At 46.2% G+C, this 23,980-nt stretch overlaps 1 protein-coding gene across 4 annotated transcripts in view; it reads right to left on the bottom strand.

Annotated features, from left to right (window-relative positions):
- The window catches only part of LOC141157210 (probable ATP-dependent RNA helicase DDX60), a 1,123,923-nt gene that overhangs the window by 714,911 nt on the left and 385,032 nt on the right, over nucleotides 1-23,980 (bottom strand). For all 4 annotated transcript variants that reach the window (XM_073644228.1, XM_073644203.1, XM_073644220.1 and 1 more), the window contains 2 exons: nucleotides 20,549-20,887; nucleotides 17,975-18,073 (listed from right to left, as the gene is read on the bottom strand). In XM_073644228.1, the coding sequence (XP_073500329.1) occupies nucleotides 17,975-18,073; nucleotides 20,549-20,887 (438 nt within the window). The remainder of the gene's footprint in view (nucleotides 1-17,974; nucleotides 18,074-20,548; nucleotides 20,888-23,980) is intronic.

Genomic DNA, 23,980 nt, shown 5'->3' with positions numbered 1-23,980 from the left:
TTCATTGATAAAAAATTCAAAGTCATTATTAAGTAATTATGCAAAAACAACTAGAAAAAGATATAAAAGAAATGTAAAAGGATCAGTCACTGATTCTTCTCAGTTGACTGATGGGTAAAGAGTGGGTAGGTGTAAAAGTCTTGTTAACCTTACTCAGAAAAAAACGGGTTAATAAAAGTTCGGCACAACGGCTCAGCCAAGAGTCCTGGAACAAGTCATGTTAAGATTTTGGGATGGATTATTCTTTAAAGTCTTGAGATCATGTAGGATACCACAAATGGACCTTCTGAAAGAAGTAAGTCTTTTGACGGGTCCTCAAATCTTCAAGTCTGGTCTTCTTTATCCAGAAGAATGTTGTTGTCTTTGAGGAAGTACCGTCCCTCTTCTCGGTCCCTGGTGACTATAGTTTTGCCATTGAAGAAAATAATAAGTTTGACAAAAAACCCTACTGTGGTGAGGCCAGGGACTGGAAATTCATATTCCCAGTAATGAAGGTCTCAGCAGGAATGCTAGTCTGTCTGACTTCAAAGGACCCCAGGGGAAATGGTGTATTCCCCACAGTCAGGATATGACTTAATTACCATTACGTTACTATGCCGGCTCCAAAAGGCAATTACCAAAAGGATGCTATTGCCCAGGAGAGAATTGAATACAGGTCAGCTAGGATATATACCTTTGTAGTGCAAACGCCTATTCCTGACAAGAGTATGGGGGAGCTAATTGAATCATGGCAATGAGGAATAGCTAATTGAATTACCTCTGAAGTCAGGGGAAGCTCCTGTGTTAGATCAATTACCATGCGCACCTTACAATGAGAATATTGCTGGGAAATGGATTATGAAATGTCTGATAGAAGGGAAGAGGAGATTACATGTAAATCGCCTATTTTCTGCCCTGCCAAAGTTACGTATAAATGTGTCCCTCTGTGAGAGAGGAGGGTCTTCTGTTGAGGGTCACCTGTCGCTACAGATGGGCAGAAAAACACAAGGAACCGCCCTGGACCCATGACAGCACCCTTCCTGCCGTGTCCAGAGACCTTTGATGAAAGTGTGATATATTCACTTTTATTCCTTTTAATTTTACTGTATCGTATTACTGCTTCCTTACTGTATTTGTCTGACTACTGTATATATATATCTTGTAACCGCTTGTATATATTGTACCTAGCATCGCTCTTTTGAGTAAATAAATATATAAAATTTATAAGCTCGCTTCACATTATCCTAAACCCGGAACTCACGGAAGTTGGGAGGAAGGATCAGGGGCATGTGGCTCCGATCGGTTTGTGACAATTGGTGGCAGACGGTGGGATTTGGATATCTGTGAACTGAGCTCGGTGCTAGTTAGTAGATCAGACATAGTATACAGTGAAAGCGTGTGTACGATACTGTACCCTTCCCCCTCTTAGTTTTCTGTCCTATCTTTTATTTGGCTATGGTCTCTGCTGGATGGCATACTGCCTCAGAAGCAAAGGTTCCCAGATGAGTGCTCCCAGAGGGGACGCTGAGCAGATGGAAGGTGGCAATGTCGTGTCAGTCGCTGACCAGACTGAGGTGTCAGAGGAGGGTGGAAGTGCCCCCGACACCCACGAAAATCCTGGACATTCTGTTATGCAATCCACAGCTCCAGCTGGAGGGGCCAGTAACCCGGCCCTGGACGCTCTTATGCAGGCCTACCTCCAGGCTCTGAGAGATGGACAGCAGGAGCAGAGCCAGGCCATGCTCCACATGTGGCAAGCTGAGCGAGATGCCCAGGAAAGAAAGTGGCAAGCTGAGCGAGATGCCCAGGAAAGAAAGGAGGAGAGGCAGTACCAGCTACAGTTAGCCCAGCAGCGGAGCCGGCAGGACCCACCGGCTCAAACAGCACAGACTCCAGCAGCCCCAAAAGCTAAGCTGCGCTCAGAGGATCAGCCTGTCCTGGAATCGGACGGAGACCTGGACCTTTTCCTGAAAGGGTTTGAACAGGTGTGTCTCCAGTACCAGGTACCCAAGGCAGACTGGGCACGAACCCTCGATGTCACGCCTGCAATCAGCCAGGACATTACAGGGCGAACTGCCCTAGCCGGAAGAGGAAGCCCCCTACTTCCCAAACCTGAGCAGCGGGTCCAACAGTTTATGTGGTGGGGAGGGGTGGGGCCAGGCCCAATGACAATCTCCAGCAAGTGACTGTGGGGAATAAAGTGGTTATGGGACTAAGGGACATGGGGGCCGATGTGACCCTAGTACAGCCTGAACTGGTACCCCCGGAGAGTATCATCCCTGGAAAGACGCTGACCGTCAGCGGGGTTGGTACGGAGAAGATAACTCTACCCATGGCTTGTGTACATCTGGATTGGGGTGTGGACAAGGGGCTGGTAGAGGTCGGGGTAACATCTCGTCTCCCTGCTAATATCTTGTTGGGGACAGACTTGGGGCCTCTCACCTCTCAGTATGGGAAGAGAGCAACCCCACTGCCCCGTGGTAATGTATCTGTAAGTGATATTATACTTTGTGGTACCATACATGCTGATCCTTGTAGTGACGTGCCAGCTGACAGGAGTGCAGCTGAGGAGGATTTAGCCCCCCTTCCTGCTCTCTCAGCAGACATGTCCAGCTGTGAACTTTTCAGTGAGAATGCTAATGTTATTCATTGTCGTGCTAATGAACTCTCTGGCTTGGCTGAGGAGCTGGTGGGGGCCTTGCCTGCCCCTCTCAACTGTCAGCTTGCACATGATCCCCCCAGCAGCTCAAAACCTAGTGAACCTGTCAAGTGTGTATCACATGTTGGGGCAACCCACAGTGTCCCCACAACCCATCCAGGTGAGGGAAGTGGACCGGGACTCCCTGAGGAGACCCCGGGCATTGCTGTGGTCTCCCGCAGCAGGAGGGCTCAGGAGGCAGAGGCCGCTTTGCACCCTGACTCCTCCACCCCATCACCTGGGTCTGGGATTCCCAGAAGCTCTGGGAAATGTTACATACTAACGGTAGTAGACTACGCTACTAGGTACCCAGAAGCTCTGGGAAATGTTACATACTAACGGTAGTAGACTACGCTACTAGGTACCCAGAAGCTGTCGCGCTGTCCTCCATCCGGGCAGATGTAGTGGCCAAAGCCCTGCTGGAAATCTTCACCCGTGTTGGTTTTCCCCAGGAGATGCTCACGGGTACGGGGACCCCTCGCTCTTGTGAGGGAATCCTGGGAGGAAGAAGCAGCCACCCCGGGCGTTTCAGTCGTGGAATTTGTCTTGCGATTCCGTGACAGAATGCAGGCTCTGACGCAGCTGGTGCACGACAACATGGTCCAGGCCCAGGCAGAGCAGAAGCACTGGTATGACCAGAATGCTCGGGAGAGGACATACCAGGAAGGGCAGAAAGTATGGGTCCTAGTCCCTGTGCCCCAGGACAAGCTTCAGGCAAGATGGGAGGGCCCTTATGACATGCATCAGCAGCTCAGCAAGGTCAATTACCTGGTCACAATTGACCCGGTCCGGAACAGGCAGAAGGTCTTCCATGTCAACATGATGAAAGCGCATCTTGACAGGGAAGCCTATGCCTTTCCGGTGTGCAGTCTGCCGGAGGAAGGGGAGGAGGAGGACCTCATGGATCTGCTCGCACATGCCCGTGCGGGAGGGTCCATGGAGGATGCCCCCATGAACATCCTTCTGTCTGAGGACCACCGGTCCCAGCTGAAGGAGGTCATGCGCCCTTTCCCTGGCCTCCTCTTGGGAAAGCCCGGGCGGACAAAGCTGGCAGTCCACCGAGTGGATACAGGGAATCTCGCCCCTATCCGGCGAACGGCATATCGCGTCTCCTTGGAGGTACAGGAGCAAATGCGGAAGGAGATTGCCGAGATGCTGGTGCTGGGGGTGATCCGCCCGTCCACCAGCGCATGGGCCTCACCTGTAGTCCTCGTACCCAAAAAGGACCGGACGACCCGGTTCTGTGTGGATTACAGGGGGCTCAATGCCATTACCGCCGATGACGCGTTCCCCATGCCGCGCATCGACGACCTGCTTGACCGATTGGGCAAGGCTCAGTACTTGACCATCATGGACTTGAGACGAGGATACTGGCAGATTCCCCTGTCCCCAGAGGCACAGGAGAAATCAGCCTTTATCACTCCTTTTGGACTGTATGAGCCCACCGTCATGCCATTTCGCATGAAGAATGCCCCCGCCACTTTCCAGGGGATGGTCAACACCTTGCTGTCAGGGTGCGAAAGGTTCGCAGCTGCGTACCTGGATGACATTGCTGTCTTCAGCCCCACTTGGGAGGAACACCTTCGGCACCTGTCAGAGGTGCTGGGGCGGATCCACCGGGCAAGCTTGACCATTAAGCCGGGAAAGTGTCAGATGGGCATGACCGAGGTCCAATACCTGGGACACCGGGTAGGTGGGGGAAAACTGAGACCAGAACCCAGGAAGGTGAATGCAATCACGACCTGGCCCACCCCAAGGACCAAGAAACAGGTGATGTCTTTCTTGGGTACGGCCGGGTACTATAGGAAGTTCGTACAGGACTATAGTGCCCTGGCCAAGCCCCTGACAGACCTCACCAAGAAGAAGCTACCGCAAGCTGTCAACTGGACAGCGGACTGCGAGCGCTCCTTCCAGGCCTTGAAAGCTGCCCTGGCGGCAGCCACCTGTACTCCAGGCGTACGACGACTCCCGGCCGCTTGTAGTACAGACTGACGCCAGCACCTACGGACTCGGTGCGGTGCTGAGCCAACCTGACTCAGCAGGCCAAAAGCACCCTGTTCAATACCTCAGCTGGAAACTTCAGCCGAGGGAAGTGGCCTACTCTACGGTGGAGAAGGAATGCCTGGCGATCATGTGGGCTCTGCAGCATCTGCAGCCATACGTGTACGGGCGCCATTTCACCGTGGTGACGGACCACAACCCCTTCACTTGGCTATCTCGAGTAGCCGGTGAGAACGGAAGGTTGTTGCATTGGAGCCTAGCTCTCCAACACTACAACTTTGATGTTCGGTATAAGTCCGGCCGGGCCCACGGTAACGCAGATGGGTTATCCAGGCAAGGGGAGGCAGCTGAAGTGCTTGCGGATGATGACCATCGAGGTCTTCCTCCAAACGCACTCTAAAAGGGGGAGATGTGGTGAGGCCAGGGACTGGAAATTCATATTCCCAGTTATGAAGGTCTCAGCAGGAATGCTAGTCTGTCTGACTTCAAAGGACCCCAGGGGAAATGGTGTATTCCCCACAGTCAGGATATGACTTAATTACCATTACGTTACTATGCCGGCTCCAAAAGGCAATTACCAAAAGGATGCTATTGCCCAGGAGAGAATTGAATACAGGTCAGCTATTATATATACCTTTGTAGTGCAAACGCCTATTCCTGACAAGAGTATGGGGGAGCTAATTGAATCATGGCAATGAGGAATAGCTAATTGAATTACCTCTGAAGTCAGGGGAAGCTCCTGTGTTAGATCAATTACCATGCGCACCTTACAATGAGAATATTGCTGGGAAATGGATTACGAAATGTCTGATAGAAGGGAAGAGGAGATTACATGTAAATCGCCTATTTTCTGCCCTGCCCAAGTTACGTATAAATCTGTCCCTCTGTGAGAGAGGAGGGTCTTCTGTTGAGAGTCACCTGTCGTTACAGATGGGCAGAAAGACACAAGGAACCGCCCTGGACCTATGACAGCACCCTTCCTGCCGTGTCCAGAGACTATTGATGAAAGTGTGGTATATTCACTTTTATTCCTTTTAATTTTACTGTATCGTATTATTGCTTCCTTACTGTATTTGTCTGACTACTGTATATATATATCTTGTAACCGCTTGTATATATTGTACCTAGCATCGCTCTTTTGAGTAAATAAATATATAAAATTTATAAGCTTGCTTCACATTATCCTAAACCCGGAACTCACGGAAGTTGGGAGGAAGGATCAGGGGCACGTGGCTCCGATCGGTTTGTGACAGCTACTTATATGGGATTATGGGTTATTTCTCCTTAAGGAAGATGTTGCAGTTGCAAAGGCTTTCGTCAAGTTTATTGTCCCCATTGAGAAGTCCGGGAAGATCTTTATATTATCAAAAGGTGCAGGAAGTAACTTATTTTTCTTTGTGTAGTTGAACAGGCAATCCTTAGATTGAAAAAAATGTAATCTGGCAATAGTGTCTCTGGGGACTGCTTTAGTTAGATTCAGTCTTTGAAGCCTATGAGCCCAGTCTATGATTAATTCAGAGTCTGAAAATGTGGGAATGTTTTTTGTAATAATTCTCTTATATAATTAGGAAGTTCTGCAGGAGGAACAGTTTCCGGAATGACTCTGAACTTCACGTTGTTCCTCCTGCTGCGGTCCTTAAGGTCTGACACCTTGTTGTTAGGGGGGCGATTGCAGACAACTTTATTTTAATGGAACGCAACCGACCCCGGGGTCCGCGATGCAGCCTGGTGGAAAAGCAGTGGCCCTGTCTTCGATACAGGCTCTACGCAATAGGAGTTGGCGCTAAGATGCGTGTGTGACTCACACCGACGGGTAAGTGCCCTCTGCCGGCGTGCGTCCGGACAGAGGAGTATTTCTCCACGTGGTCCACAGGTGTCTACAGGGAGTAGGATGTCTGCAGGCTGCTCGGGGTGTAAGGCGACCCCCTCTGACAGAGCCAGACTGCAAGGCGAAGCTACCTGCCTACTTTCACTAGACCTGCCTGAGGAAACTACATGTGGAGCACAGTCGACCACACAACAGCATCATGCTCAATGATCTGAGTGCGTCGCCATGTTTGTGGGTGGGCCTTTTAAAGACTATGCCCTGCCCACCGACGCACCATTGGTGACGTTACCCGTGGACCAATCAGACGGTGCCAGGTCACCGGATCAGGTGGTTGCCAAACCACCAATCATGATCTGCCAGGTCACGGACATGCTCAGTGCAGCGAATCCTGGACTTAGACTCCACAAGCCCTGTCTCCCTCTGCAACCCAGGCTTAACATTGCTAGGCACAACTACCTGGGAGACAATCTGTACGGCTCGAGGACCAGCTAAGCATTGGGGCTGACAGCGATGCTGAGCAGCATCAGCCCCAGATGGAGTGAAATGGGAGACCACAGAAGGTCCTGGACCCATTTCAAATCCAGCACCAGACCGACGCCTAACACTTGTTCTTCAGCACTTTTATTTCTTTAGTAATATATGATCATCCTCTAAATTGTTCTATTAGTAATTACTTCTACTTTCTCTTCTGTAATAGTAGCTTTAAGTTTTATCTCTTCTATGGAGGATTGAAGCAAATCTAGTCTTCTGTTAATATTAGTATCCATCTGATAGATTGTAGACTTAAAACAATAGCAGCTGTTTCATTCTGAAGGCGATACATTTTTAGGCTGCCAATCTATGGAAGAGGATTGCGCATTATCCTTCACGTGTTGGGGGTATGCACATGCCTCAGGTTCAACAGGGGGGCTATGTGTGTCCAATCTTGGACGTTGCTTGAAAGGAGTTATGTTTGCTGATGTATCTTTTGAGTCCTCATCCGTGTCATTAGATTGTAAGACAGAGAGTCTATTATTTGCTGATGAACTTGCTAGTTCCTTCCTTTTGTTTCTAGCAAGAGCAAAGAAAAGGGGCGCAAAATAGCGCGATTATCCGATAACAATAGTGAAGGTAAGAAATGAAAATTGCTCACCTTTAAGGGTTGTGACATGCACAACTCATGGAAAAGGCATGAGATGAGGTGCTGCAGCAGGCACAAATCCCTCGGGATACTTCATAAGAATGTCGGTAAGTGGATAAAGATGGTGCCAGTAAGAGGCAAGCTTCTTCCAAAATGAATCAGATAGATGAATACCAGACTTTTTTGGAAATCTATAACACTACGTTTCTCGGACGTACCGTCCGCTTCTTCAGGTGCATAGCTAATGTTGACACTGGGGTGTGGTGCAGTCTCAGCCTCGCTCGGATCCAGCCAGGGCAGCCTGGTTCATGAATCAGAAAATAGGAGGAATGATCCAGTGTATCAGGCTATAAACTTGAATAAAACATAGCTTTTATTGAGCCATTAAAAAATGCTGCTACCACCATAATAAATCTAAGTGCACACAAGGATCACAGCTGTCTCGACCTACGCGTCTTAGTCATGGTCTCAGACCATTTTTATAACCTGCACGTTGCACAGGTTCTTTAAAAGCTGGCGGAGCCACGTCATGTGAGCAGCGCTTCTGCGTTGTGGTGACAGCTTTCTTCCCAGCTGATTTTCCCTGTGGGACAGACCCCTTGAGTACGGGAGGATTGTGCCACCTAGTTTTCGGTTGGCACGGCGATCCAAGTCAGAGGAGAGTCTCAGGGAATTAAGTTGTGGGAGGGGTAATTTACTCAATGCATCCACGTAGGTTCCGATGATTGGAGAATCTTTGAGTCCCTGTGACAGGTCCATCTTCTTGGTTGTCTGGGGGGACGATGATAGGTTTGAAGGGTCTCTTCCATGGGGTCTTCTTGGTCCTTGGAGTGCCTTGATGCACACGCTGTGTTCAGCTTTGTGATGAGACACAGCACTGCAGGCTCCTGCACTCTGCTTCTTATGCAGTGTCTGCTGCTGTGAGTCAGCAAAATCTTCTTTCTTTAATATAGTTGGCATTTTGTAAGTCAGAGATGTCAAAATAGTCTTAACATGATCCAGGAGTGATGATGAAGGTCCTTGTATAGTTTTTTTAATCCATCCTAAGCATTAGTAGTTGAAGTAATCCAGTTTCCAGATCCCTGGTCTGTAAAGCTCTAAGGGAAAGGATTCATCATGCTGTTCTCCCAGGCCATGTCCCCCAATTACATCTTTCTTGATATACCAAAAGAGCTCTCCTTAACTCAATCATCTCCACCCATACACTGCTTAGGGAACATTCTCAGTATCATCCACTAGGCCATAACTAACTGAGGCCCCACTCTTCCACCACCCATATCATCAACTGACTGAGGATCCACATATATACAATGTGAGGGTGTTGGGTCCTCAGAAGAATGCTCGAGTGCTCGCTACTCGAATCGAGCAGGTCAGACGCTCGGACTGGTTCGACTCCAGTAATGAGTATAGTGGAAGTCAATGGGAAACTCAAGCATTCTGCCAGCAGACCCTTCCCAGGAGATCTGGGGGGCAGGAAAATCACTGAAATAGATGGGAACAGCACTTAAATGGAATGGGAACAGCATGGAGAAGACATCTGGATGCATCTCTGACTCCCAGGTCACTGCTGGGAACAATGTTGTCAGAGTATTACGTCACTTTTACGAAGTGACAATAAAGCATCCTAAACCGAAGATAAATTGGATTTTACATGAAAAAATGTTAGGAAACATTTTTTCCTGTATAATTACTTGTACAGAGGGCAAATTAAAAAAGAGAAAAAAAAAACCTCCTCCACCCCTTAGGCAATGTTCACATGTAGCGTTTGGCTGTGTTTTTGTACCTTCTCATTTCTTTCTATTGTGAAAAAACACAGCAAAAACACTGAAAGAATTGAAATGCTAGTTCTTTTAAAAATGGAGCAGTTTTCCATGTCAGTCAGGAAAAAAAAATCAATCATGTGCATGAGATTTCTGAAATCTCATAGCTTTTGCTGGTACTGTAAAATAGCAGCTTTTAATTTGCATAAAGCTCATGAAATACGCTGCAAAAAAACCACTGCAAAAATGCAACGTGTGAACACAGACTTAATATCCGGGCCATCTCTCACCGTATTTCCCCGTCACCTATAACTACAGTAGATGACATAGTAGAAGGGGAAATAAAACTACACCCACCGGTAGTCACCAGTAAATGTAATTTTAACATTTTACTACCTTATCAAGGCATGTGGTGTGTGTGACATAGTCAGACACATCCTGTTTAATTTTTGAAGGAGGGACTCTGAAACTCACAAAGACTATGCGGACAATGCAAGAACTGCCACAAATTAGAAGGAGGTGGGACTCCGAAACACTCTGTATTAGACATAAAGGAGATCCTCATACACATTCTGTTAAAATTGTTAGGCAGTGGGAATTCTAGACTCATAAAGCCTATGCATTAAGTTCAACTGAAAAACACTCACGCCTGGAGGGTATACATGTATATATGTAAGAGGATTGTAGAGGTAGGCCTCATACACATGCTGTAAAAATTATGAAGGAGGGTTGCATGATTACCCTCTAAAAATTTGGAGAGAGGGCCACCTGTTTACCCTCTAAAAACTTTGTGAGGGCAGCCTGTTTACCCTCTCAAGATTTTAAGTGAGGGCCACCTGCTTACCCTCTAAAAATTTGGAGTGGGGGCCACCTGTTTACCCTCTTAATATTTTGAGCGAGGGCCATCTATTTACCCTCGAATGATTTGAAGCGAGGGTCGCCTGTTTACCCTCTCAAGATTTTGAGCGAGGGTCGCCTGTTTACCCTCCAAAGATTTGGAGCGAGGGCCACCTGTTTACCCTCTAAAAATTTTGAGTGGGGGGCACCTGTTTACCCTCTCAATTTTTTTGAGTGAGGGCTGCCTGTTTACCCTCTAAAGATTTAGAGCAAGGGACGCCTGTTTACCCTCTCAAGATTTTGAGCGATGGGAGCCTGTTTATCTTTTAAATATTTGGCGCGAGGGCCACCTGTTTACCCTCTCAAGATTTGGAGCTAGGGCTGCTTGTTTACCCTCTCCAAATTTTGAGTGAGGGCTGCCTGTTTACCCTATAAAGATTTAGAGCAAGGGCCACCTGTTTACCCTTTCAAGATTTTGAGCGAGGGCTGCCTAATGGCCCACTAATAATTTGGAGCGAGGGCAGCAGGTTGCCCCTGTAAAGATTTTTAGCAAGGACCACCTGTTAGGTGTTCCCCAGTCTTGCATTTTTTAAAGAAAGTGCGGACAATAAAAGAATGAGCATTTGTAACCAAGATCAGCAGGGGCCTGATCACTACCAGCCTAATCACCACCAGCATGCTCAGGCACATGTCGACTAGGTGGGATGAACGCCTGGGTCCACAATCAGTGTCTGTGAGTGACACCACTGCATCTTCCCCTGTGCTACATGCTTGCCAATCCCCTGTCCAGGACGCAGGCATGAATGCCTCTCGCCCTGTACCTGTCGCTGCACATTCACAAGCACCATCAGCAACCACATCCAATTCTTTGTCCCAGCCAAGCGGAAATACCCAGCCACCCATCCACAGGCCCAAACACTAAATTCCAGACTGCTTAGCCTGGAAATGTTGCCGTTTAGGCTTGTGGACACTGAGGCTTTCTGCAACTTCATGGTAGTGGCCATCCCCTGGTACTCAGTCCCCATCTGCCACTATTTTTCCCTGTGTGTCCCCGCCTCACAACAACACGTGTCCCATAACATCTCCCGTGCCCTGACCAATGCAGTTACTGTGAAGGTCTACTTAATGACCGACACGTAGACAAGTACTTGTGGCCAGAACGCTACATTTCTGTGATGGCACACTGGGTGAACATTATGGAGGCCGGGACCGATTTGGACTCTGGAATGGCACACATGCTACTGATGCCGAGGATTGCGTGTCCTAGTTCCATGAGGGTTTCTTCCAGCTCCTCCACCAGTTCCTGCATCTCTTCCTCATCCTCCACCGAAGTGTGCTTAGGTTGCTCCTGGGGACAGAGACTCTGAGGTCATTTTCCAGGGCATCTAAGAAGGCTTGTGTGAATGGGCACTGTCAAAAAAGATGCAAGGGTGTTTCCTCAGTGAAAGGGCATGTCGGGCAGTATCTAGTGTTACACAGTCCATGGGCATGCATGAACATTCTCAGGGGCAGACCCCCCTGAATAGCCGTTCATGCCAGGTCTTTGTGCTCATTGGTTAACCAGCTAGAAGCAACATTTTTCAACACAGTCATGGCTGTGGTCACCGGGAGCCCTGGAATAGACTCCCTTGAGTCCTTGGTTCGGATAAGTCTTTGGTTTCTTTACACAAGTCGGACTTGAGTTTTCCCTGACAAACTTGAGCACCTCCTGATAGTACCAGGGGATGTCCCAGTTGTAAGGATAGGAGCTGTCCCACTTGTCCCTTCTGTTGAGCGTGGATGGGCTGAAAAGGAGGAGGAGGAGAGGGAGGAGGAGGAGGTGGACACAGGGAAGTCTTGCCTGTTGGGATTCTGTCACACATGGCTGACTTTATGTCCCGCTGCCTTTCCCATGACTCTCTCGTTACATGCATTTTGGCGAACAATGATTACTGGTTGTTTACTCTTCTCGACCCACACTACAAGGAGAACTTTCTCTCATTCCTGCGGCGGAGAGGGCTAGTAAAATGGTGCAATACTAGAAGGCCCTAGTCGAACAATTAGTACAAAAATCTGACAACGCTGGCAGCAGAGGTCATAGATCCTTGGGCAACCAAGGAGGAGAGACGAGGGAGACACACACCAAGTCCAATAGAAGCAGGGAAACACTATCAAAAATCTGGGACAGTTTCATTAGACCCTACCAGCGCCCAGATCCTGATGCCCGGGATAGTCTAACAAGGAGGGAAAAGGTTTTTGAAGATGATATAGGAGTACCTAGCCAACCATACCAGCGTCCTCCGTGATTCCTCTTTGCCGTACAAGTATTAGGTATCTAAGCTGGACACGTGGCATGGACTGTCTTTACGCCTTGCAGGTTCTGGCCTGCCCTGCCACTAGCATTTTGTCAGAGTGGGCTTTTATTGCCGCCGTGGGCATGAATACTGATAGGTGCATCCACCTGTCAACTGAAAATGCTGACAGGCTGACTCTTATCAAAATGAAGAAGGCCTGGATTGGCCCAGACTTCTCAACCCCACCGGATGACAGCAGTGGAACATAAAACCAATTTAAATGTTCCTTTTTTTTTCTGGTGTATTCCCATGCACCTTTTCCCACTCAAAAAAGGGTATGCGGTTCATGGTTTCTTCTTGTTTTGTCCTCCTCCACCACTCCAAATTTTTAGAGGGTAAACAGGCGGCCCTCGCTCATAATTTTTAGAAGGTTATCATGCGGCCCTCGCTCACTTTTTAGAGAGCTTTCAGATGGCCCTTGCTACAAATTTTTACACGGCCATCAGTCATCCCTCGCTCATGATTTTAAGAGGGTTTTCAGGTGGCCCTCGCTCAAAATTTTTACACGGTCATCAGGCGGCCCTCACTCATAATTTTAAGAGGGTTTTCAGGCGTCCCTCGCTCAAAATTTTTACATGGTCATCAGGCGGCCCTCGTTCCAAAATTTTAAGAGGGTCATTATGCGGACCTCGCTCATAAGTTTTAGAGGGTAAACAGGCGGCCCTCGCTCATCATTTTTAGAGAGTCATCAGGCTGTCCTCGCTCAAAAGTTTTAGAGGGTTTACAGGTGGCCCTCACTCATTATTTTTAGAGGGTCATCATAATTTTAAGAGGTTCAACAGGTGACCCTCACTCACAATTCCTTTTTACGGCTGCCTATTTTCTTTTCCGTATCAATACAGGAAAGTTTACAGTCATATATTATATACCTAGGTAAGGGACGGAGAAGTGGACGTGCTGCTGATGGTGCACGAAGAGGCAGAGACCGTGGGCCAGGTGAAATTGTGCCTGCTGCAGGAGAATAACAAACACACTCATCCACGAGACCTAGCTTCCTGTACCACTTTGCAGGGGGGCACAGGACACCACTCTGGAAGCCAGAACAGTGCAAACTAGTGGTCAATTGGATGGCAGATAATGCTTCCAGTATGTTTCTCAGCACTACCCTGTCTTTCACACAGTTCAGTCTCAAAAGCCAAGAGTCTAGACAACATAATCCTCACCCTGATCCTCCTTCCTCCCACCATGACGAGTCCCAGGAGACAAGTGATCCCACACTTGGACATTCCAAGGAGCTTTTTTAATTTTCATTTATTGATTCTGGCCTCTCATCCTGCATATTTTAAGAGGGACATGAGGAGATTGTGTGTAGTGATGCCCAAATATTTCAGCAGCAACGGTCAGAGGAAGACAACGCTAGGGAACGGTAATTAATGTCTCAAGAGGTAGATGATGATGGGACACAGTTGCCAACAAGTGATGTTGCTAAGTCAACAAGTCAGGAGGACCATGGTGTGAAAGTGGAAGACGAGCTGATGGACGATGAACTCACTGACATAACCTGGAAAGATGCCATTCAGAGAGAGGCCAGCAGTGCAGAGGGGGAGGGATCCACAGCACCGCAAAAAGCAGGAAGAGGCAGTGGGGTAGCCAGAGAGAGAAGGCGGGCAACTGTTTCCCAGAACACCCAAATGCATCAAATTCCCAGGCCAAGGGTTAGGTGTTTATTTTCTGGTGTATTCCCATGCATACCTTCCCTACCAAAAAAGGTTATATGGTTTATGGATTCTTCTTTTTCTTGTCCTTCTCCTCCACAATATCAACAGGGTAATCATGTGCCCCTCACTTCAAAATTTTCGAGGGTCATCAGGCAGCCCTCGCTCAAAATCTTTACAGCCGGGGTCCACAACCTGTAGTTCGAGAGCCAAATGTGGCTCGGTGGCCCGTGTTGTGTGGCTCACGGCAGTCTGCCAGCTAGGTGCATTAGCACCAGGTGTTGCAAACAGCTATTAAGAGTAGATCTCTAGATGTTGACTTTTGTGTGTAGCCCTGCTTAAAAGAGCAGATCTGAATGGGGGTAAAATAGGAAACCCTGGAGCTTGGCATACTGCCTTGGTGTGATTTCAGTGGAAAAGCTTTGGCTGTAAATATACCGGTAAAAGGAGGCTCTGGGTATCACTACTGTGAGTGGGGCAGGAGCTGAATGTGGTTCTCGACCCTCTTTCATAGCTGAATGTGGCTCTCAAGGTCAAAAAGGTTGGGGAGCTCTGCGATAGAATGACTGTAAGGCAATAAACCCTGCCTATATACAGTACAGACCAAAAGTTTGGACACACCTTCTCATTTAAAGATTTTTCTGTATTTTTATGACTATGAAAATTGTACATTCACACTGAAGGCATCAACACTATGAATTAACATATGTGGAATTATATACTTAACAAAAAAGTGTGAAACAACTGAAAATATGTCTTATATTCTAGGTTCTTCAAAGTAGCCACCTTTTGCTTTGATGACTGCTTTGCACACTCTTGGCATTCTCTTCATGAGCTTCAAGAGCTAGTCACCAGAAATGGTCTTCCAACAATCTTGAAGGAGTTCCCAGAGATGCTTAGCACTTGTTGGCCCTTTAGCCTTCACTCTGCGGTCCAGCTCACCCCAAACCATCTCGATTGGGTTTAGGTCTTGTGACTGTGGAGGCCAGGTCATCTGGCGTACTACCCCATCACTCTCCTACTTGGTCAAATAGCCCTTACACAGCCTGGAGGTGTGTTTGGGGTCATTGTCCTGTTGAAAAATAAATGATGGTCCAACTAAACACAAACCGGATGGTTTGCCGCTGCAAGATGCTGTGGTAGCCATGCTGGTTCAGTATGCCTTCAATTTTGAATAAATCCCCAACAGTGTCACCAGCAAAGCATCCCCACACCATCACAGCTCCTCCTCCATGCTTCACGGTAGGAACCAGGCATGTAGAGTCCATCCGTTCACCTTTTCTGCGTCGCACAAAGACAGGTTGGTTGGAACCAAAGATCTCAAATTTGCACTCATCAGACCAAAGCACAGATTTCCACTGGTCTAATGTCCATTCCTTGTGTTCTTTAGCCCAAACAAGTCTCTTCTGCTTGTTGCCTGTCCTTAGCAGTGGTTTTCTAGCAGCTATTTTACCTTGAAGGCCTGCTGCACAAAGTCTCCTCTTAACAGTTGTTGTAGAGATGTGTCTGCTGCTAGAACTCTGTGTGGCATTGACCTGGTCTCTAATCTGAGCTGCTGTTAACCTGCGATTTCTGAGGCTGGTGACTCGGACAAACTTATCCTCAGAAGTAGAGGTGACTCTTCGTCTTCCTTTCCTGGGGCGGTCCTCATGTGAGCCAGTTTCTTTGTAGCGCTTGATGGTTTTTGCAACTGCACTTGGGGACACTTTCAAAGTTTGCCCAATTTTTCGGACTGACTGATTTTCATTTCTTAAAGTAATGATGGCCACTCGTTTTTCTTTACTTAGCTGTTTTTTTCTTGCCATAATATAAATTCTAACAGTCGATTCAGTAGGACTATCAGCTGTGTAACCACCTGACTTCTGCACAACACAACTGATGGTCCCAACCCCATTTATAAGGCAATAAATCCCACTTATTAAACCTGACAGGGCACACCTGTGAAGTGAAAACCATTTCCGGTGACTACCTCTTGAAGCTCATCAAGAGAATGCCAAGAGTGTGCAAAGCAGTCATCAAAGCAAAAGGTGGCTACTTTGAAGAACCTAGAATATAAGACATATTTTCAGTTGTTTCACACTTTTTTGTTAAGTATATAATTCCACATGTGTTAATTCATAGTTTTGATGCCTTCAGTGTGAATGTACAATTTTCAAAGTCATGAAAATACAGAAAAATCTTTAAATGAGAAGGTGTGTCCAAACTTTTGGTCTGTACTGTACCTCTAATCCAAAACTATCCCTCCTCCAGCAGCTATCCCTGAATGCAGGTAAAAGCAGTATTAAAAGGGAAAATAATAGATGTAACCCTGAAAGGACTTTTGTTTTTAGGTTGCAGCAGCAGTATACCTATAGAAGGTCTGTAAGGCAACAACCCCTGCCTAGATGTCTCAAATGCAAAACTAGCCCTTCTCCAGCAACTCTCCCTACACTAAATGCAGATAAGAGCAGTATTAATAGGTAATAGAATAGAATAGATGTAGCCCTGATAAGGAGTTTTGGTTTTAGGTTTCTGCAGCAAGGTCTGTAAAGCTATAAACCCTACCTATAGGCCTGTAATGCACTACTAGCCCTTCTCCAGCAGCTATCCCTACACTAAATACAACTAACAGCGGTACTGAATAGAATAGATGTTGGCCTGATAAGAAGTTTTGTTTTTCGTTTTCTGCAGCAAGGCCTATAATGCACTACTAGCCCTTCTTCAGCAGCTATCCCTACACTAAATACAGCTAACAGCGGTATTGAATAGCATGGAATATATGGAGCCCTGATAAGGACTGTTGGTTTTAGGTTTCTGCAGCAAGGACTGTAATGCACTACTAGCCCTTCTCCAGTAGCTATTCTTACACTAAATAATACAGCTAACGGCGATATTGAATAGAATACATGTAGCCTGATAAAAACTGTTGGTTTTAGGTTTCTTCAACAAGTCCTGTAATGCAATATAAACCATGACTAGGCCTGTAATGCTAACTTTCCCTTCTGCAGCAACTCTCCCTACTGTTTCCAGGGTACAGTGTGGTGAGCATCCTATTTAGACCCGATTACGTGATGCGGTCAGCCAATCACAGTAATGCCAGTAGCCAACATGGCTATGGCATTACCGTGATTGGCAGGCAATCCCCACATGTTTAGTGGCTGAAAAAGTGGGCGGGGACTCAAGCATGTGCCTGAGAACCAGAGATACTTGATCGAGTACTGAGCGTGCCCGAGCACCCCGATGCTCGATCGAATATTGAGCAGTGCCAAGCACGCTCGCTTATCACTAGTCCTCAGTCATTTTATACTCATGCATTAGACAAACACAGTATACATATGTATACACAAACACAGGCACACGTTTGCAAATAACACACATATACACAAAAATTATTCACACTTTACGCACAAATTAACATATTTTAAGCAGGACTGCTGTGTGCTGTGAAAAATCGCAACTGCTGGGCTCAGGATGCTGCAGACATCCTACTCACACTTTTTGCTCTAACAGCAGGGACCATGCAGGCAGAAGCTCCATGTATTAAGAGAAGTTAACTAAGAGGGGTTGTTAAGATGGCACAGGGAACATTATTAAGCAGGCAATAGGAGCACACAATATACTGAAGCTACTGTCTCCTTTAGAACCTGCAAGCTGATGCGATCAGCAGCAGTGCCAGTGATTAGGGCCCACTGGAGAATCCCCCCCCCCTCTGGTGGGCCAGTCTGACACTGCACTCAAATATAACAGTTCTGGCAAAATTTTAATAAACGGAAAGTATTTGTACCTGTTCCTCCCAGTTCATCGTCTTTAGGTGTTTAAAAAGAGGTTTGGGTGAGTTGTATTTTTGTAACAAAATAATTGTCTCTGGAAAATTTTTCTTTACCTGAAGAAAGAAGAATGAAATTTGGTCTACATTATCATTATCACATGGAACATTCCATTTACAATATCTGTAATTGTTGCTCATTGTTAAAAGCAACTGTTTATCCTGGAGCCTCCATTTTATTGGCACTGGACTATGTACATTGCATTTAACAACCATTTATTATATTATGACTACCAGTCCAGTCCACCAGCCTGACTACCAGTCCAGTCCGCCAGCCTGACTACCAGTCCAGTCTGCCAGCCTGACTACCAGTCCTGTCCGCCGGCCTGACTATCTGTCTCCCCCAGCCAAGTGTACTCTCCAGCCCGACGGTCTGCCTACGATTCAAACCCGCCAGTCTGTCTATGGGCCTGGCTTGCCTGCCTACCCGGAGAACGTACCAGTTACCTGCCATGCCTATCAGTCAGCCTACCTGGAGTCTCCTACTAGTTACCTGCCGTGCCTACTCGGACGCTCCTGTCAGTTACCCGTGGGAGTCACCTGCTCTCATACAAAGACAGGCCCAGAGTAGCACCTGGTCCCTCTGCTCGGTCCTTCCCTGGTTCACGGAGTCGATTGAGCCGCCGTGCGACCTTGGTCAGTCCGAGTTGATACCTAGTTACGCCCCTCTGGTCCCTCCTTGCACTGCAGCACAGAGGTTCCACCACCCGGATCCGTAACAATTGCATGCATGCCATTAGTTTGGGGTATAAAATTTTGATGACAGGTTTTCGTTAAGATTTAACTGCTATAAGCTATAAAACTTTCCAATATCCCTATTTTGCTTCATTGATATTGTTTTGCATTACAAGTCTATATATTTCCTACATAAACCCATGATACAGTGTGAATATATATATATACAGTATATATATATATATATATGTATATATATATATACTGTATATATATAAATATATACAGTACAGACCAAAAGTTTGGACACACCTTCTCATTTAAAGATTTTTCTGTATTTTCATGACTATGAAAATTGTACATTCACACTGAAGGCATCAAAACTATGAATTAACACATGTGGAATTATATACTTAAAATATGTCTTATATTCTAGGTTCTTCAAAGTAGCCACCTTTTGCTTTGATGACTGCTTTGCACACTCTTGGCATTCTCTTGATGAGCTTCAAGAGGTAGTCACCGGAAATGGTTTTCACTTCACAGGTGTACCCTGTGAGGTTTAGTAAGTGGGATTTCTTGCCTTATAAATGGGGTTGGGACCATCAGTTGTGCTGTGCAGAAGTCTGGTGGATACACAGCTGATAGTCCTACTGAATAGACTGTTAGAATTTGTATTATGGCAAGAAAAAAGCAGCTAAGTAAAGAAAAACGAGTGGCCATCATTACTTTAAGAAATGAAGGTCACTCAGTGCAAAAACTTGGGAAAACTTTGAAAGTGTCCCCAAGTGCAGTTGCAAAAACCATCAAGCGCTACAAAGAAACTGGCTCACATGAGGACAGCCCCAGGAAAGGAAGACCAAGAGTCACCTCTACTTCTGAGGATAAGTTTATCCGAGTCACCAGCCTGAGAAATCGCAGGTTAACAGCAGCTCAGATTAGACACCAGGTCAATGCCACACAGAGTTCTAGCAGCAGACACATCTCTTCAACAACTGTTAAGAGGAGAGTTTGTGCAGCAGGCCTTCATGATAAAATAGCTGCTAGGAAACCACTGATAAGGACAGGCAACAAGCAGAAGAGACTTGTTTGGGCTAAAGAACACAAGGAATGGATATTAGACCAGTGGAAATCTGTGCTTTGGTCTGATGAGTCCAAATTTGAGATCTTTGGTTCCAACCACCGTGTCTTTGTGCGACGCAGAAAAGGTGAACGGATGGACTCTACATGCCTGGTTCCCACCGTGAAGCATGGAGGAGGAGCTGTGATGGTGTGGGGGTGCTTTGCTGGTGACACTTTTGGGGATTTATTCAAAATTGAAGGCATACTGAACCAGCATGGCTACCACAGCATCTTGCAGCGGCATGCTATTCCATCCGGTTGTGTTTAGTTGCACCATCATTTATTTTTCAACAGGACAATGACTCCAAACACACCTCCAGGCTGTGTAAGGGCTATTTGACCAAGAAGGAGAGTGATGGGGTGCTACGCCAGATGACCTGGCCTCCACATTCACCAGACCTGAACCCAATCGAGATGGTTTGGGGTGAGCTGGACCGCAGAGTGAAGGCAAAAGGGCCAACACGTGCTAAGCATCTCTGGGAACTCCTTCAAGATTGTTGGAAGACCATTTCCGGTGACTACCTCTTGAAGCTTATCAAGAGAATGCCAAGAGCGTGCAAAGCAGTCATCAAAGCAAAAGGTGGCTACTTTGAAGAACCTAGAATGTAAGACATATTTTCAGTTGTTTCACACTTTATTGTTAAGTATATAATTCGACATGTGTTAATTACATATATAATAGCTAGAGAGCCTGATCTTTTATTTGTTTATTGTTTTGTTTTGTTTTTTTATTCTTACATGTGTTAAGAATGCTTTGACATGAATTGAAGATCTGATATGGTATCCATAAACCCTGAGATGATCAAATTCCTGTCCATCAGTTAGCACAACGTCAATGTTGTTTTCCAGGGAATCTAACATTAGCATATTTAAGAAACATGTTTGCTCAGGAAACATTCCGCTGTCAGACACCATCAGAAAGTAAGGAGACTGCTCCCTGAGAAAAGATTTCCATTCTGATGAGAGAAAGTTTGAGAATGTGTACACGGCGGTGTTCGTATTTTTCTGCAGGTGAATTTTCAGTTGAGTTCGCAAGGACATTAACATCGGACGTCGGGAATATGTTTCTTCCATATCCTGTAAGTCACAAAACACATCTATAAGAGAAGCACTGGTAATACAGTATATTTGTTCATGACCTTATGTCTAAATGTTTAAAGTTGAGGAAGCATTACAAAATGAAATTTTAAAGTGAAAATTTATTAAAATGTTAGGAGCTAGTAAAATGGAACTAAGTTCACACACTGCAGATTTGCTGCTGACACACCCCAGAAATACACAAGCATCAGCAGAGAAGTCAGGAAGTATCCTATGGACCAGCAGTGTATTTAAAAACAAAACAAAAAAAACCAAGACACTCTGCAGGTGATTCTTCAGTCCCAGCACATCCAAACCAACTGCGTTAGTCATCCATCCTACAGCCTCTGATTAGCTGTAGCTTTCACATGGGATGAAACGTGTATAGGAGGCCAGGATATGCAAATGTTTTCATAGAACCTGCTGGGTCGATTGGGGAGGATGAGTGTATAATAAATGAATATTGAAAAATTATACAAAATATTGTATATATATATATATATATATATATATATATATATATATATATATATATACTGTGTATATTAAATATATATACTGTGTATATATTTAATATGTCGTATGATTTCATAATGCAATATACAGTGGCATGTAAAACTTTGGGCACCCCTGGTCAAAATTACTGTTATTGTGAACAGTTAAGCAAATCACTGAAAGAGGACCTACCAACTCGCAATTTACCACCAAATATCTACTATATAATCGGCTTATCCCGTCTGTCTGTCCGTCCAGGAAATCCCGCGTCACTGATTGGTCCAGCCGCGGCCAATCAGTCAGTCAGTCAGCAGGGCTGACTCCGCCCATGTGGTCATGTGACTCACTAACTGCCCATGACGTACTGAACATGTTTTGTCAGTCACAGTGTGTGATGTACTTCTGTCACATTTAATGAATACGTTCTGTCAGTCACAGTGCAACATAGTTCAGTCACGTTTACTAAACACGGTTCTGTCAGAGTGTGATGTACTTCTGTCACGTTCAGTGAACACGTTCTGTTAGTCACAGTGTGACGTACTTCTGTCACGTTTACTGAACACGTTCTGTCAGTCACAGTGTGATGTACTTCAGTCACGTTTACTGAACACGTTCTTCCAGTCACAGCGCGCTGAACAGATACTTCTTTACTGCACGTTATCACGATTTACGCTTCCTGTCTTCCAATGGGTCATAAGCGAAAATACGCCACTGAGGATGACAGAAAAGCAGCTGAAGCAACAAGGAAACGACAACGTCGAGAGCAACAGACTCCACAACAAACTGCTGCCACAAAAGCCAAGAGTGCGGAATCTCACAGAAAACGTCAGCAACAGGAGACACCACAACACACTGCCGTACAAAACCAGGATGAGGGGGCCATGCAAGCCAGGATGAGGAGGCCATACAAGCCAGGATGAGGGGGCCATACAAGCCAAGATAAGGGGGCCATACAGACCAGGATTAGGGGAATGACAGAGCCTTACAAACCACAATTAGGGGATGAGGGAGCCATACATACCAGGATATGGAAATTTAACAGTAGCTGCTGCATTTCCCACCCTAGGCTTATACTCAAGTCAATAAATTTTCCCAGTTTTGTGTTGTAAAATTAGGGGTCTTGGCTTATACTCGGGTCACCGTGCACAGGCAGCATGTGACCCCCGGCTGCAGCGGGCTCTTGCTTCCGCTTATGTCACGACTATTTGTGGCTGCAGCCAAGGGGTCTCCTGTTTCGCGTTCCACGGTGAGTGATGGGCTGTGGGCGGGGTTGTCCCCCATCCCGCCACACCCGGCATCCACCGCACGCGCATTCATTGACAGAGCGCGCGGTGGATGCTGGGTGTTACACGATGGGGGATAACCCCGCCCACAGCGGAACTGGAGACCCCTGGCTGCAGCCTCAAATAGTCGTGATGTAAGTGGAGGCAAGAGCTGGCTGCAGCCGGGGGAATTACGTGCTGGTCAGTGATGTTGTCACAAGCAGTATTGACAACATGACGTAATTACAAAATTAATTTTTGGCCCCGGGGGGATACATTGGGGGGTTAATTTAAAGTAGTGCACAACCCATTTAAACACTGCTTCCCTGAATAGTCGCCCGCATATTCTAGAATAGGCAATTGGGCTGTTGTGCAATATACAACTGATTGCATTTTATGAGATAAGGAGCTCTGTGACAGGGCTCTATGACAAGCATTTGGGCTAGTGTGCAATATACAACTACCGTAATTGCACTCTATGAAGGGGGTGTTCTCCCTTCTTGGTTTAGTTTTTCTATGCCCTCTTTCATCAGTTGGGGATTTAAACATTAGTGAGTCTAGTACCTCCATATATTATGAGCTGATGCTGGATATTTAATTGTCATTTTAGGTCTATTATTACCCATGGTGTGTCCTGCTTGCAGACACACTAGGGTAGACTGCACACAAGCACGGTGGATTTAGAGTATTATTTTTTATATTCAATAAAGGTTATATTTTATTATGTTCCACCGCAGTCAGTGATGAATAAGTTAAGCAAGCTGAAGATGAAATGATCTGTAAAAGGGCTAAAGTTAAAGATGACAGATTTCCTTTGTATTTTAGGCCAAAAAAAATATATTGTCACTTTTTACAATTTAAAAAATACAAAAAGCAAAATGGGCAAAATTTCAGTGAAAGCTACTCGTAGGAGTGCTACAGAGGCAAATCAGAACCCCCACTTCACTGTAAAAGACCTTCAGAAAGATTTAGCAGCCCCTGGGGTTGTGGTACATTGTTCTACTGTACAGAGATACCAACACACTCGTATATGGCCTTCATAGAAGAGCCTTCAAGGCTAAAAAAAAAGTGTTTACAAGTAGTGATGAACGAGAACTAAAATGCTCGGGTACTCGTTGCTCGGGTCGAGCAAATTGGAATGCTCGAGTGCTCGGTCCGAGTAATGAGCCCAATGTAAGTCTATGGGAAACTCGAGCATTTTTCCGGCTGCTCCCACTGGCGGTCTGCAAAGGGCCTAAAAATTGCCCAAATCGATGGCAACAGTGCTCAAATGACATGGGAACAGCATGGGGAAGACCTCTGGAAGCATTTCTGACTCCCAGGTCACTGTTGTCAA

The sequence above is a fragment of the Phyllobates terribilis genome, unplaced genomic scaffold (genome assembly GCF_046119375.1).
Source record: "Phyllobates terribilis strain yellow unplaced genomic scaffold, ASM4611937v1 Scaffold_1__5_contigs__length_1240528914, whole genome shotgun sequence".
NCBI classification, from domain to species: Eukaryota; Metazoa; Chordata; class Amphibia; order Anura; family Dendrobatidae; genus Phyllobates; species Phyllobates terribilis.
Note: the sequence above shows the minus strand (reverse complement) of the source record. Positions and strands in the feature narration are given on the sequence as shown.